The sequence below is a fragment of the Cynocephalus volans genome, chromosome 1, assembly GCF_027409185.1.
Source record: "Cynocephalus volans isolate mCynVol1 chromosome 1, mCynVol1.pri, whole genome shotgun sequence".
NCBI classification, from domain to species: domain Eukaryota; kingdom Metazoa; phylum Chordata; class Mammalia; order Dermoptera; family Cynocephalidae; genus Cynocephalus; species Cynocephalus volans.
Genome location: NC_084460.1, coordinates 228,193,823 through 228,211,013, shown reverse-complemented (window position 1 = coordinate 228,211,013; position 17,191 = coordinate 228,193,823). Strand labels below are relative to the sequence as shown.

The 17,191-nt window shown below is 34.3% G+C and overlaps 1 protein-coding gene across 9 annotated transcripts in view; it reads left to right on the top strand.

Annotated features, from left to right (window-relative positions):
• The window catches only part of BAZ2B (bromodomain adjacent to zinc finger domain 2B), a 294,255-nt gene that overhangs the window by 177,415 nt on the left and 99,649 nt on the right, over positions 1-17,191 (top strand). For 7 of the 9 annotated variants that reach the window (XM_063092915.1, XM_063092892.1, XM_063092882.1 and 4 more), the window contains 3 exons: positions 10,994-11,182; positions 15,541-15,708; positions 16,592-16,785. In XM_063092915.1, coding sequence (XP_062948985.1) covers positions 10,994-11,182; positions 15,541-15,708; positions 16,592-16,785 — 551 coding nt within the window. The remainder of the gene's footprint in view (positions 1-10,993; positions 11,183-15,540; positions 15,709-16,591; positions 16,786-17,191) is intronic. The other 2 variants (XM_063092873.1, XM_063092906.1) reach the window with 2 other exon arrangements.

The window sequence follows — 17,191 nt, the reverse complement described above, 5'->3', positions numbered from 1 at the left end:
AAATAGCGGCAGAAAACTTCCCAGGTATAGGAAAAATCACAGATCTTCATATGCAAGAAGCTCAACAATCTCCAAACATATTCAACCCAAAAAGGCCCTCTCCAAGACATGTTATAGTCAAATTGACAAAACTCAGAGACAAAGAGAGAATCTTAAAAGCTGCAAGAGAGAAGCGTCAAATCACCTATAAGGGAGCCCCAATCAGGCTAACATCAGACTTTTCATCACAAACCCTAAAAGCTAGAAAGGAATGGGATGATATTTTCAAAATACTAAAAGACAAAGATTGCCAGCCAAGAATACTCTACCTTGCAAGGCTATCCTTCTGAAATGAAGGGCAAATAGTATATTTCTCAGACAAACAAAAACTGCGGGAGTTCGCTACCACACGACCACCCTTACAAGAAATCCTCAAGGGAGTACTGGGTTTGGTTCCTGAAAAATAACTACCACTGCCATAAAAACCCAAGAAAAATCAAAACCCACTAGTATAATAAAAATGGCATTCATGAAGAGAAAACAAACAAACAAAAATGCTATCTACAACCTAAGGAACCAACAAACACAGAAACCAAACAGTAAATCAGAAAGCAAGGAACAAAAGACACCTAAGACAACCAAACAACCAACAAAATGCTAGGAATAAATCAACACCTTTCCATAACAACTCTTAATGTAAAAGGATTAAATTCCCCAATCAAAAGACACAGACTGGCTGACTGGATTAAAAAGGAGGACCCAACTATATGCTGCCTACAAGAGACCCACCTCACCCATAAAGATTCACATAGACTAAGAGTGAAAGGATGGAAAAAGATTTACCATGCAAACAGAAAAGAAAAACGAGCTGGAGTCGCTATTCTTATATCAGACAAAATAGACTTTAAACTAAAAACCATAAAAAGAGACAATGAGGGACACTACTTAATGATAAAAGGACGGATGCATCAAGAAGATATAACAATCATAAATATGTACGCACCCAATGTTGGAGCAGCCAGATTTACAAAACAAACTCTATTAGACCTAACGAAGGAAATAGACACTAATACCATAACAGCAGGAGACCAGAACACCCCACTGTCAATATTAGACAGATCATCTAGGCAAAGAATCAGTAGAGAAACACGAGATCTAAACAATACTCTAGACCAATTGGAATTGGCAGATATCTACAGAACATTCCATCCAACAATCTCAGAATATTCATTCTTCTCATCAGCACATGGATCATTCTCCAGGATAGATCACATATTAGGTCACAAATCAAGTCTCAATAAATTCAAAAACATTGGAATTATCCCATGTATTTTTTCAGACCACAATGGATTAAAACTAGAAATGAATAACAAACGAAACTCTGGAAACTGTACAAACACATGGAAATTAAACAGCATTCTACTTAATGACATATGGGTCCAAGAAGAAATCAAGCAGGAAATCAAAAAATGTATTGAAACTAATGAAAACAATGATACATCATACCAAAACCTGTGGGATACTGCAAAAGCAGTATTAAGGGGGAAATTTATTGCATTAAATGCTCACCTGAGAAGAATGGAAAGATGGCAAGTGAACAACCTAACACTTCACCTTAAAGAACTAGAAAAACAAGAACAATCCAAACCTAAAGTTAGCAGACGGAAAGAAATCATTAAGATCAGAGCAGAACTGAATGAAATTGAAACCCAAAAAACAATACAAAAGATCAATGAATCAAAAAGTTGGTTTTTTGAAAAGATAAATAAAATTGACAAACCATTAGCATGGCTAACGAAAAAAAGAAGAGAGAAGATTCAAATAACAAAAATTAGAAATGAAAAAGGCGATATTACAACTGATTCATCTGAAATACAAGGAATCATTCGAGACTACTATAAACACCTATACGCCAACAAATTTGAAAATCTGGAGGAAATGGATAAATTTCTGGACACACACAAGCTCCCAAAACTGAACCATGAAGACGTAGAAAATTTGAACAGACCAATAACAATAAAGGAGACTGAAGCTGTTATTGGAAGGCTCCCAACAAAGAAAAGCCCAGGACCAGATGGATTCACAGCAGAATTTTACCAAACATTCAAAGAGGAATTGACACCGATTCTTTACAAACTATTCCAAAAGATTGAAACAGACGCAAATCTCCCAAACTCATTCTATGAAGCAAACATCATCCTGATACCAAAACCAGGTAAAGATATAACCAAAAAAGAAAATTACAGGTCGATATCCTTGATGAATATAGATGCAAAAATCCTCACTAAAATACTAGCAAACAGAATACAGCAACACATACGAAAAATTATTCACCACGATCAAGCGGGATTCATCCCAGGGATGCAAGGTTGGTTAAACATATGCAAATCAATAAATGTGATACACCATATTAATAAAGTCAAACACAAGGACCATATGATCATCTCTATAGAAGCTGAAATAGCAGTTGATAAAATTCAGCACTCATTCATGACAAAGACCCTCTATAAGTTAGGTGTAGAGGGAAAGTATCTCAGCATAATTAAAGCCTTATATGACAAACCAATGCCAATATCATCCTGAATGGGGAAAAGCTGAAAGATTTTCCTTTAAGAACAGGCACTAGACAAGGATGCCCACTCTTACCACTCCTATTCAACATAGTGTTGGAAGTACTAGCCAGAGCAATCAGAGAAGAGAAGGACATAAAGGGCATCCAGATTGGAAAAGATGAAGTCAAACTGTCCCTGTTTGCAGATGACATGATCCTATATATTGAAGAGCCTAAAACCTCTACAAAAAAACTCTTGGAATTGATAAATGATTTCAGCACAGTAGCAGGATACAAAATCAACACACAAAAATCAATAGCATTTCTTTTCTCCAATAGTGAACATGCAGAAGGAGAAATCAAGAAAGCCTGCCCATTTACAATAGCCACCAAAAAAGTAAAATACTTAGGAATTGGGTTAACCAAGGATGTGAAAAATCTCTATAATGAGAACTACAAACCACTGCTGAGAGAAATTAGAGAGGATACAAGGAGATGGAAAGATATCCCATGCTCTTGGATCGGAACAATTAACATAGTGAAAATGTCCATTTACCCAAAGTGATATACAAATTCAATGCAATCTTCATCAAAATTCCAAACACATTTTTCTCAGAAATAGAAAGAACTATCCAGACATTTATATGGAACAATAAAAGACCACGCGGAGCCAAAGCAATGCTGAGCAAAAAAAATAAAGCTGGAGGCATAACACTACTTGACTTTAAGCCATGCTACAAAGCTATAATAACCAAAACAGTATGGTACTGGCATAAAAACAGACACACTGACCAATGGAATAGAATAGAGAATCCAGAAATCAACCCACACACTTACTGCCATCTGATCTTTGACAAAGGCACCAAGCCTATTCACTGGGGAAGGGACTGCCTCTTCAGCAAATGGTGCTGGGATAACTGGATATCCATATGCAGGAGAATGAAACTAGATCCATACCTCTCACCATATACTAAAATCAACTCAAAACGGATTAAGGATTTAAATATACACCCTGAAACAATAAAACTTCTTAAAGAAAACATAGGAGAAACACTTCAGGAAATAGGACTGGGCACAGACTTCATGAATACGACCCCAAAAGCACCGGCAACCAAGGGAAAAATAAACAAATGGGATTATATCAAACTAAAAAGCTTCTGCACAGCAAAAGAAACAATTAACAGAGTTAAAAGACAACCAACAGAGTGGGAGAAAATATTTGCAAAATATACATCTGACAAAGGATTAATATCCAGAATATATAAGGAACTCAAACAACTTCACAAGAAAAAAGCAAGCAACCCAATTAAAAAATGGGCAAAAGAGCTAAGTAGACATTTCTCTAAGGAAGATATACAAATGGCCAACAGACATATGAAAAAATGCTCAACATCACTCAGCATCCAGGAAATGCAAATCAAAACCAGACTGAGATACCATGTAACCCCAGTTAGGATGGCTAAAATCCAAAAGACTCTGAACAATAAATGCTGACGAGGTTGCGGAGAAAAAGGAACTCTCATACATTGTTGGTGGGACTGCAAAATGGTGCAGCCTCTATGGAAAAGGGTATGGAGGTTCCTCAAACAATTGCAGATAGATCCACCATAGGACCCAGCTATCCCACTGTTGGGAATATACCCATAGGAATGGAAATCATCAAGTCGAAGGTATACCTGTTCCCCAATGTTCATCGCAGCACTCTTTACAATAGCCAAGAGTTGGAACCAGCCCAAATGCCCATCATCAGATGAGTGGATACGGAAAATGTGGTACATCTACACAATGGAATACTACTCAGCTATAAAAACGAATGAAATACTGCCATTGGCAACAACATGGATGGACCTTGAGAGAATTATATTAAGTGAAACGAGTCAGGCACAGAAAGAGAAATACCACATGTTCTCACTTATTGGTGGGAGCTAAAAATTAATATATAAATTCACACACACACACACACACAAAAAAAAGAAAACCGGGGGGGGGGGGTGGGGAAGAAGATATAACAACCACAATTACTTGAAGTTGATAAGAGAAGCAAACAGAAAGGTCATTGTTGGGTGGGAGGGAGGAGAGGGAGGATGGAGGGAGGTTTTGGTAAGGGGCAACAATAATCAACCACAATGTATAGCGACAAAATAAAAGTCAAAGAAATAATAATAATAAAATAAAATAAAATAAATCAGACATAAAAAAAAAAAGAAGGTATTCTGTATTCTCTGCTTGATATTTCACAAATTCACTGTTTTTGTGGGTCCATTGCTAGTGCTTTGTTTCCTTTGGTGGTATTGTATTTCTCTGTTCTTTCTCAATCTTTGTGTCTTAATGTTGGTGCCTGGGCATTTGAGGAGACTGCCACCTCTTCTAGGTTTTTTAGGTGTTCTTTGGTGGTGTCACTTTACTGGTTAATATCAGAGCTCTGTCTCTGGTCTGTGGTTTCTTTTTTTTTATTATTATCATTTCTTTGATGGATTATTACCTACCACCACCGCTTAAACTCTGCATTGGAACTAATTTGTTGTCCTTTGGTTAATTCCAAAATTAGGGGAATTTCCTGTGGGTACAAGCACTTGAGCTCTGTGGTTGAACTAAATTGCTGCTTTTCCTGCTGAGTCTCTGGGGAAGGGTTTTTATTAAGTTCAAGTTTTAATTGTTGGCATTTTAATCATTTCAGGGTCTTGTGAGGTCAGATACACCTGGGTTGTGTGGGTTTCTGGCCCAGGAGTGAGTCTTTCCAACATTTTGCACCCCCTCCAGTTCTATTGCCCTGTCTAGTCCCTAACAGGTCAGTTGCCACATCGCAACCCAGTGCTCTCCTGGCAGGCCAGCCTCTGCCCTGCACCAGAAACACTTCCGGTGTGGTGAGCTGTGCATGGGTCCCTTGCAGAGGCTCACCGGCCTCTAGGTGGTTCCTTTGTTCAGTTGGCTGTGGCTCCTCCTATGTGGGTCTGTGGGAACTCTGTCAATGGTCTTGCTAGCCTGGGGGCCAGTATGGAATGATCTGAGGCCCTCTTCTCTCCTGCAGACTCCAAGCAACTTCATGCACAGGGCTCAGCTATGGCTTTTGCTGGCTCCTGCTCAGTGTGCTGCAGCTTTTTCCTGCTTCTCACCTGGCTGGCCCTTAAGCAGCCAGGGCTTGAAATAGAATGGCCCCTTCTCCTACTTGCTGCACCTTTTCTTGCCTTCACAAACTCTGCATGTGTCTCCTCCTCTTCCCTTGAGCTCCAGTGGTCCCAGGTTGGCAGTCTTTGCTTTTTAATAGTTGTAAGTTGATTGGTTGTAGGGGAGAGTGATGCTGGGGACTGTCCTGCCATCTTGATGGCGTCCTTTCTCAGTGAGCTTTTAGTAGCATTGTGACTTTTGCAAATGAAGCAGGGAATAAATGAAATGTTATATTTTTTTATCAATTCACAAATGACCTCTGGTTATTCCAGCCTTTTAAAAGAACAGAGAAACGAGGAATTGAAAACTACTGTTTTGGAGTAGCCCACAGCAGGTATTATGAGGTGTTGTCTCTGCCAACTGATAAATTTGCTTTGTGCAATATTTTGTAGATAGTAAAAATGATTAAGAAATGGCTGATTTCTTCATAATATTATACCCTAGTAATGGTATGATAAAAGACAGGTTGTGAATAATATATCATGGATGTTCAAAGGAAGCCCAAAACTTGTCTATCTGGGTGATTCAGGAATACTTGAACAGTGTGTTTTTGAGACGGTTAGTAAAGAATAGATAGGATTACAAAGGGCAGGAGTCAAAGAACTTGTTATAGAGGCTTCAAAATTCTGAAGTGGAAGAAATAACATGACCAAAGTGCAACAGTGGGAAACATTTGTTAAGTACCTATTGTGTTTCAGATTATGCCAGGTATTAGGGATACCTAAATGAATAACATTCAGTTTTTGCTCTCAAGAAAGTTATATCCTGGTTTAGAATTAATTTGACTAGAGGCCATAGTTAAAACTGTGGAAGCACATGAAATAATTGAGAGGAGAAAGCATAGAAAAAAGAGATAGCTGGACAGAATCTTCAGAAATGTGTACATTTCAGATAAAAACAAAAAGAAAATCCAATAAAGGAAACAGTAGTATTATTGAAAGATGTATAGTAAAGAAGAGGATCAGGAGAGTTCCGTGATCTGGAGCTTAAGGATGAAAATGGGTTTTAATAAAAAAGAGGCAATCAAGCATGCCAGACTTATCTAGAGAAGTTAAGAATGAAAAGAATAAAGATTAGTGAGATCTAGTGATTAGGAAAACTTTAGTGACTTTACAGACCAACTGGAAGGGAGGCTTGAGGCTTTTCACAAATATTAAAGGTTCTGGGAAATGGGGAGGAAATAGAAAGCAGGTGTAATACATTTCTTTTAAGATTAACGTGGGAGAGATGTTGATGGGATTGAGAGGGGAGGACATACATAGGGTTAAGGGATGACCTTGGGAGAGACCAGAGGTCGTGCTAAGAAATAGGGGAATGGAAATGTGGAAATTATTGTTAAAGTGTGAAACTTGAAGAATTTAAGATTTTGGAGGTAGCAGAATTTTGTGTGATCAAATCCAACATGTGACCTAAATGGAATCAAGGAGCCATAAAAGACTATGTGGAAATTGTATAAAAAGAGAAAGAAAAAAAAAGCAGGACAAAGGATTGATAAAGTAATGTAAAGGAAATAGGAAGCATATTTGCAAGTTTGAATAAAGAATCAAGACAATTTCCTGTTCTGATTGACAGCCTTTGGAATCAGTCCCATAGATATGTGTCTTCTGCTCTAAATGAACTGTGAATTGATTCATTTTTTAAAAATTTATTGTATATCTACTCTGTACCAGACATTGTTTTAGGTGTTTGGAATATGTTACTGAGTCGTGTACATGACAGTACCAATTTGTAATACTGAAATATTAACTAACTTGTTTTATGCGTGTGATATAAAAAACAGTCTTGCACTATTTGAATTATGTTCAAAACATGAGTTCGTTGAGGTCAGGGATTATTCATCCTTGTATGCTAGTTACTAAGCATAGCACCTCATGCTTAATAGGTATGCTCATGAAATGTTTGAATTATTGAAACTGCTAAATAAAGAGTAATTCTAGAAGATTTTTACATGGAATTACTATCTGTTTTTTTAAAAGGTGGTAGAAAAACAATACTAAAATTATATATAGTGTTACAGAGCCTTTTTATGAGAAAAATATACTTTTTGTTATGTTACTGAGTTCTAGATTCTTGCTATAAAGGCAAAATGCAGTAAAATGATGAAATGCATTATTAAACTATTTTCCTTCTGTAGTGTGACTTTTCCCATATATAACAGAGGAAGGCTTTCATGTGGTATTTTTTTTTTTTTTTTTTTTGTCGTTTTTTTCGTGACGGGCACTCAGCCAGTGAGTGCACCGGTCGTTCCTATATAGGATCCAAACCCGCGGCGGGAGCGTCGCCACGCTTCCAGCGCTGCACTCTACTGAGTGCGCCACGGGCTCGGCCCTTTCATGTGGTATTTTTGATAATGACTGGTATCACTACAATCATTGTAATGTGGTCCTGGTATTCTTTACCAAATACAACAGTAAATGTTTTCCCACCAACAAGGAATAGGCCCTACGGATTCAGTAGTCACTTGGGTGCTTTCCATGCTCTAATTATTTTAACCAAGTATTTTAGAAGAAAGAATAAGAAAGTAGAGTAATGTAGCCTTGATTTGAACTCCTATCTCTGCAATGTTGCTATGCACAGATGTAATTCTATGTATAGGTCTATACTTTTTTTTTTTATTTGAAATTATAGTGAATAAAGCTCATGTTTTGTTAAAATTTTCTGCTCAGTTGTTTCTAGCTGTCACTCTTTTTTTCTTTTTTTTTTGGTGGCTGACCAGTGCAAGGATCGAACCACTAGAGTGTTATAATCACCACACTCTAACAAATTGAGCTAAATGGCCAGCCCTCTTTTTAGACCCAGAAAAGAACTTTTTTGCTGTCAAATTATGTACGATTGGTTCTTAAATTGTTGCTGCAAGAGTGATACCTTCATTTAGTTATTGCTCATGTTTTGTGTTCATGAGCATCCAAGGTTTAGCTCATTTGCTCTTCACAGGAATGAAATTAATTTTTAACTCTACACCTAAGAATGCTGCTTACTGCCAATTCATTAGCTGTTATAGAAGTATTTCTATCAGTTTCCAACCCTTGATAACTTCAATTGTTCTGAATTTTTATACTTTTTGTATAGTTTTGGTAGTTTTGAGTTTACCCCACAAATTTCTTTGTGTGAAATCACAGCTACATACATATAATTGACAAATATAATTTAAGAATTATTATTTTATAAAATTTAAGTGACAGGGCTGGCGAGTTAGCTCAGTGGGTTAGAGCGCAGTGTTACAATACCAAGGTTAAGGGTTCAGATCTCTGTGCCAGCCAGCTGCCAGAAAAAAAAATATATATATATATATATATGTATCTATCTATATATATATATAAATTGTAGATGACTCTAAAATCTTTGAAACTAAATGTTAAGTTCAACTGGCTTTTCAGGAAAATTGATAGAGAAGGAAATGTAACTGATCATAGTATGTTTATAAATAAAACATTTGATTAAAGCACATTTGAGTCAGTAAGTTGAATTGATTGGTGAGAAACAGATTTTATATATAATCACAAATGAAAATAAACACTGGTTTTTAAGGTTACAAGCTCATTTTTTTAGAGCTTATTTTATAGAATTAGATGGGCTTCTGAGAATGTGCCTCCCCCCCAAAAAAAAAAAAATTGACGCAGTCTTTCTGGTGGCCTCTCACGGGTCTTAAAGATAGTACATTTGGGTAACCTTTTCTTTGCAGTAGCATGCCCTATTTTATTTTGACTCTGCTTCAGTGTTAATGCAGTCCAGAACTCTGATAACACAAAAGTGCCAATTCACCAATTTTCTGTTTAGGCTTTGATAAACAGAAACAGAGATTGGCTGACTTAGAAAAGACACCAACCCCCAAGTTTGTGCCCTTTCCTTGTCCTCCTACCTCACAGTTTTTTTGTGGGCCTTCCTTGTAAGGACACTTTATGGATCTTCCCTGTGAGACTGGTTGTGCTTTGCTGTAGTGGGAGCAATACTTTGAATCAGAACTTCATCCTTATAGGCTGATATAAGACATACCTGATGTAATTTACTTAAATCTTATTTACTTAAAGCCATTTAAATCTTCCTATTTCAGTAAAGAATATAGCATTATTTCAGTAAAGAATGTAGAGTTTATATTAGTCTCTGTGGGTAAACTGGCCTTTTTTAGGACTACCCCTTGGTTTTCAGAGAGCAGGAAAGCAGATGAAAGATTTGGTTGATAACTAAGTGATAAAAAAAAGTGTACTTATTTTTAACTTACATTTTTTAATTTAAATTTATTGTGTTAAAATTAGTTTAATTGGAGTACATAGTCAGGGCTGATATAAACAGGAAATAATACGGAAGCCTTATTTGGATTTTTACCCACAGCGTGGTACTTTTCACAGAGTAAATTCTTAAAATAGCCTGGAGTGTGGGGTTTGATATTCTCTTTTCATAGTAGCAAGCTGGGGAACCTTAATTATTTCTTGGAAGTAAAGGGAAGATTTCCAAGTACTAAAAAATTTTTCTGCCAATTTCCTGCAGACTATGAAAAATAAGTCATGTTTTTGATCATATAACATCCAACCTAGGGTTATGACCCTTAGTACTATATTCTTCTTAGAGTAAAAGTGCAGATTGAAAAGTCACACTCATTTGAATTGAATATTACATTACTATCAGAAAGTTAAAAAATGATTTTTATATTGATAGCCACCTGTGAATGCATTTAGAAATATCTTAGTAAGTTTATTCATTAAATTCTTATGTTGTCTTGTACACTGTTTTATTAGACTAGAATATTGTCCCTTTTTGTTATCAAGCTCTTCTTTTCACTTAAGAGGTATTAGATAGAGAATGAGCTTTATAATTCTCGCACATGGAAACTGGGATCTCGTTGCCTAGAGTGTGTGATAATTTGAGTAATGCCTTGGTGACAAATTCTGGACCTATTTCATTGATTTTCAACCTTGGATTAATAAGATGTGTTAATTTTCCTTCTTATGAAAAACATTTTATGATATATTAATGTACATGTATTAACAGAAAATTGGCCTCACTGCCTCTGCTCAAACTATTTTAATTAATGAAAATTATTTACTTAAAACATTGGTTCTCAAATCTCAAATTCAAAGTAAATAAGGTTATACCATTCATTTTAATTATTTTTAGAGTACTTTGTGTTTCTAGAAGTATCTTCTTCTGTAGGGCTTAAAAAGTAGACATGCAGAAGAAAAAACGTAAAATAAAAACTTCATAGATAAGAAATTATTATCAGTTTTAACTATGACCGCTGAAATCAGATAAATCTCATCTGTTTTTATAGTACAACTTCAAGTGTGTTTTTTTCCCTCCCAGGACATTTATTCAGAGCAGCTGGGGATCAACTGTTTAACCTGTCCACAGTGTCGAGTGCCTTCCCAATGGTCAGCCACCCAGTCTTTGGTCTACATTCAGCCAGCTCAGGGCATTCAGAATTTGGTGGTTTGGGGACACTTGGTACACCCACAGCCTTAGCCGCACATCCCCAACTAGCATCTTTTCCAGGTAAACATCTGTTACAAAGTGTTCAAGGAAAGGAGGAAAGCTTGAAAATTCAAGCAGTAATTTGTTTATTAAATTGAACAAAAAGGAATAGTCTAATGCCTGGTGTATTAAAACTCTTGTGCAAGAATTGGCTCAATCCTATTTATCATGTACAGAAAAATAAAACGCACTGTGTGTTAAGTGGCAGGGCAGTTAATTAGGTATTCAGGTGTTAAGCTAGAGAAATAGGCATGTGCCACAGAGGGGAATAATTAAGCCAGTTTTTCTCATGCTTTTTATTGAAGTACAACAGAGAAATGTACATATTGTAAGAGTAGAATTTGATAAAAATTTTTCAGCTTTATTTGATTTTTTAAATAATTATTTAATTTACAGTGTAAAACTGAAGTACAGTTCTTATAATGAATATTACTACACTTGTAATTTGAGTTCTTGCTTCGCGTTGTAGTTAAGATGAGCTTGACTCTTAAATTTCTACATTTTTCCATATGTAATCAAAACAACTGTAGAGGTGTATCACTTGTGTGGTAAGAGGACCAGTATTATCCAAAATTCTACAGATTATGAGGATTCAGTAGTTCAGTAAGATATGAATTAAAACTTAACTTAGACAAACATGCCTTAATTTGTCTTGTTATCTTAAAAGTCTAGACTTAAATGTGTTTTCCAGCAATTAATTTTACTTTAATAAAGTTTAGTAAGGGATGCATGTTCTAATGTATGTAAAATAGTTTAAAACATTACAACATATTTCTAAAGACAAATAGACCTGAATTTAAATCTAGTTTTGCTGCTTCATAACCCTGTGACCTTGGACAAGTTATCTGATTTATCAGCCTCAAATTTTATCTACCTCATAGGGTTCTTGTGATGATGAAAGGAGATAAGCCATGTTTAGTGTTGAATACAGTGTCTGGCACACATAATTATTCCCTAGTTGGTAACTATTATTATTTTTTTCTCTTGCCTACTTTTAATGGTTAATAAATTTTCAAGTACTTCTTTAAAAGGAAACGAGTATCTCATTTACATTGTTTGTAGAAAGGATAGATGGTTAAATGTATATTTCAAGTATTATTTCTTGAGTCTTATTATTCCTTTAATTCACTTGTCTGGGCAAGAGGGGATGGTGGAGAGGAGTAATGTGAGGAGACAGTGTTAAGGTAGCTCTTAATATTCCATTTAAAAATGTGGATAGGAACTTAGTTTTTAGCATGCTTCCTTAGTAGATAAGCATTCAACAGATATTTACTAAAACAGAAGATTCTGAACAAAAATAAAAATAGATAATAATATAGATATTAACTGATATCTTAAATTTTTTTATTGTTTTATCATAGTTTATTATAGTATTGCTTTTGGCCATTTATAAACCACAATGTAATTCCTGTATTATTAAAATCAAATACTTCTGCCCTGGAATTATGGTTAACAAGTGTAAAAAATTACTCATCTGGACTTCAATAATATTGATAACTTCCATTGTACAGAAAAAATTTAATAATTTCCCCACCCTACATAAACTATTCATTCATTTATTTAACCTACAAAGTTCTTTAAGCATCTACTATGTTCTGTGCACTAGCCAGTTACTGAGGAATACACTAACGTGTAGTATATTTTATGTTATGTGTAATTTTTAGGAAACTAATAAACAGATAATTACAAGACAGAGTCTTTAGTGATTAAAAAGCATGCCTGTGTGAGCATACTATGGGCAGAGACTGTAACTGGTTTTAGAGGACTCATTTTGTTTAAGTTGTAGATTTGGTACTATAACTTAAACATAAATTCTCAATAATTGCCTTTATTCAGAAGGGAAACCAAATTGACAAATCTTTAAAGTCACCCAGTAAAAATAAATGAGGACACATATGGCAGACATTATTAGGAATTTTAAATGAGGAATAATTTGTTTTTAAATTTTATGTACATCTGAATTACTCTGCAGTTCAGATTAAGTCAACAAATATAAAATTATTTAATGAATATTAGTATAATTAAGTTATTTCCATTTTATATGGAAATAGAATTTCATAGTAAGTTCTTTTAAAATACTTGTAATTTTTTTATCGTTACATTTTAATATTATATTACCATGAATTTTTGTAAAGTATCTGGCTCTATCAAGTATAAAAGATTTCAAAATTCTGCTAAATCTTCTAGGTTCAAATTGAGATTCAGTATATCCTCTGAAATATTAAAATCTTTCAATTGAATATAATTAATGCTGCTACAATGTTATCTCTTGAGTATACTTAGAAATTTATCATGATTTATGTGATTCCTATATTGTGTTTTTCATATTATCAATAAGCTAGTTTGTAAGTGACTAAATTTTGTCTTTTATTTCCTTAAATTTGGAAAATAAGCAAACTTGTCAACAAAAATTATATTATTTCCTATGAAATAATATCAGATATTTATAAAGTTCATATTCAGAAGCTCTACCGTTTTAATCTTTTTATTTGATGATCTTATTCACTCGTTTTGTATTTTCTTCTGTGGTGTCAGCTTATTTATAACACGCATTTTCCCATTGTTTACTCGAATTCATACCATGTGCTTATTCACCATTGACATTCTGGAGTATATTTTTATGTTTATTCTGATTTTAATTATGTCTAAAATATTTGAAACTTATTACAGTTTGATTACCTCCCCAATTTGTGATTGTTTACAAAGTCTATACATTCAATATTAGTATTGTAATTACAGACTCTGATAACGTAAATATCTTTGTGAAACCTCAGTCCCTTTTATCAGCTAGGTTGAGCTTAATTTTCAAACCTATACATGACAATAGATACTGACTGTGCTGATAAAATCCCAAAATATACACTTTTTCTTCTTATATTATTGTACTTCTTTCATCTAAACAGTGGATAAATGATTAATGCTTTTGTATAGTTAATCTTGGTTTAGTTCCCATCACTCAGGCATGGCCAAATATACATTGGTGTCATTTCACAGAGTAATGCTTTCCTGCAGTGCAGAAGAATAGCTTTCGCAGTTTTCTGCTTATATTGTTTTTAGACCTTTGAGAGTTGCAGCTACCATGAATATTTCACTTTTTTTTAGACCAGATTTTCCCATTTATAATGAAGGTGCCTATTACTTTACATCTTATTATTAATGAAGGAATATTCCTAGAAAAGCTTTAAAGATCATATAATACAGTATACTGATAATTTTGAGTTTTTCCCATACTATATTATTGTGGGTCGGTTTTTTGTTTTTGTTTTTCCTCATTTTCTCATGGTTATTACAGTCAATGAAAAATATACCATAACTTTTGGAAGATCTGTCTGAAAGATTTTTACTTTTTGGTAATTTAGTAGGTTAGACCGTTGGAGAACATTGTTTACAAGATTTTAGATAGGGCAGTGCAGGACTGTCCTTCGGATTATTTTCAAATCTCTTTTTAATCTCCACCCTTCCTTGAGAAATGTATTTTATAAAATTTGGCTTATTTCCTTTTCCAAAAGTTTTAACTAAGAGCCACTCTTTGAATATCTAAATTACATTTGATGATTTCCTACCATTTGGTAATTTTATATTGATAAAACCATCATTGTTACTTATAATTTATGAGTAGAAGGATAAATAAAATACAAGCTTTCTTCATTAACTTTAAGAGGATAAACTTTGCAAGTCTTTTATATTTTAATACGAAATTACTAGTTTTTGAAATCTCCTTTGACAACTTAATTTCTTAGACCAAAAAAAGGTTCCTGATTTTGCTATATTTATATTTTTGTTTGACTATACAATGTTTTCTTTCATAAATGCATTTGAGGTATAATTCTGGATTTACAGTAGTCTTGTACTATTATTTAGACTACCTGATTTATCAAAGCCAGGTTTATATTGTGTATAATTTGAGAAAATTCTGAACATAGGTTTTAAATGTAACCTTAAATTCATGGAAGCATTCATATCATCTTTCAATTCTATTTTTCCATAAACTTTTTGAAGTGCCCTTGTAATATAGTCGTAATATTTTCTTTACTGATTTAGAAAGAATATGGTATAAGCCATCAAAAAGTCAAATAGTTCTGTTACATTCCAAGTTTTCAGTTTTACTTTTAAAACTGTGAATTTGCTCTTTATAAGCTTGAACTCTAGAGAGCTGCTAAGTGAAAATCTTTGGATACTGGCCCGGAGAGAAGAGTGATGAGTGAGAAGTTCTAATTAGCTGTTTATCAGTAGAAAGATGATCAGAACTGTGCAGTTCAGCAATTCTGTTCCAAGATGAAACTTTTTTTCTTTTAGTAATAAAACATAGAAAGCAGTCATTACATTAAATAGAAGGTTAATTCAAATATTTTTGTTCATTTGGTTTGTTTGGTTTTGAGGTGCAGAATGGTGGCGAGCAACAGATGTTCATTCTCGTACTGGGGCAAGCTTCTTTCCACCGTTACTGGGAATCCCACCACTGTTTGCCCCTCCAGGCCAGAATCATGATTCTTCTTCATTCCATTCAAGGACTTTGGGAAAAAGTAATCGAAATGGTCCCGAAAAAGGTATCCATATTCAATAAGTGAAGTACTAAAAATCTTTCATTTCAATACCTATTTTCAGTAGAGTTCAGAAACAATAACATTTTTATAGTGTTGTGTTAGACACTTTCACATGGTCTTCCTTAATCCTTACAGTAATTCCTTGAGATTAGAAGTATTCCCTTTTTGCTGCCAAGGTTAAGTAAGTTGTTCAGGAAAATGCTGCTTACATACAAATGTGGAAAAGTGAGGATTTGAACCCAGTTCCACTGCTTTTTCCTCTGTATCTCATTATCTCCCTATATGCAGTTTAATATAGTATGTTACTACTTCTGCAGTTAAACATTATCCTCATTCAAACTAATACCCTGCTACTCTGTTTTTATTTTAAGTGATCATTAATATTTCTGCAATTAATAACTATTGTTAGAATATCATTTGAAAGTTGATAATAGCATTTTACCTGATTTATTATCTTTCCTTTTACTTGAGTGTTTGCTCTAAAAGGGGAATATTGCATTTAATTATCTTTCTAAACATGTTTTTTTTTAATTGCAGTGAAATTCACATAATATTAACCATCTTAGAGTGGACAATGCAGAGGCATTTAATGCATTAACAGTATTGTGCAACCACCACCTCTATCTTGTTCCAAAACATTTTCATCACTCCGCAAGGAAACCCTGTACCCATTAAGCAGTTGATACCCATTCCCCTCTACTCCAGCACCTGGCAACCACCAGTTTGCACTCTGTCTCTATAGATTTATCTATTGTGAATATTGTCTGGCTTCTTTCACTTATAATGTTTTTGAGTTTTATCCACATTATACATATATCAGTACTTCATTCCTTTGTGTGGCTGAATAATACTCCATTTTATAAACATGTTTATTTTTATTTTCAAGGTGTAAATGGGTCAATAAATGGAAACAGTACATCATCTGTAATTGGTATCAACACATCTGTACTGTCCACTACTGCTTCAAGTTCAATGGGACAAACTAAAAGTACAAGCTCAGGTGGAGGAAATCGAAAATGTAATCAGGAGCAAAGCAAAAACCAGCCTTTGGATGCTAGAGCTGACAAAATCAAAGATAAAGTAAGTCATTCTCTGAAGGACAAATATATTACAGGTCTATATATAAAGTTAGCATTCTAAAGGTCAAGCCACTGGAATCTACTGATTAACTTCTTATGAATTACCAACGTCTCGTTTTGCAGATGTATATTTTTATGCTGTGGTATTAATATTATACATCTTAAAAAATTAAAATTGTCAGCATCAGTGTAAACAATATAAATAGTAATAATAGCTAAAATGTATAGAGAACTTACTATATACCAGCTCTGCTCTAATTGCTTTGTATGTAATACCTATTTCAGTCCTCTCTGTACCTCAGATGAGGTAGATACTGTTATTACAAATGGGGAAACAAAACACCAAAATAATTAGCCAGTATTTGGCTGAGCCGGGATTTGAAGCCAAGTAGGTTGACTCCAGAGAC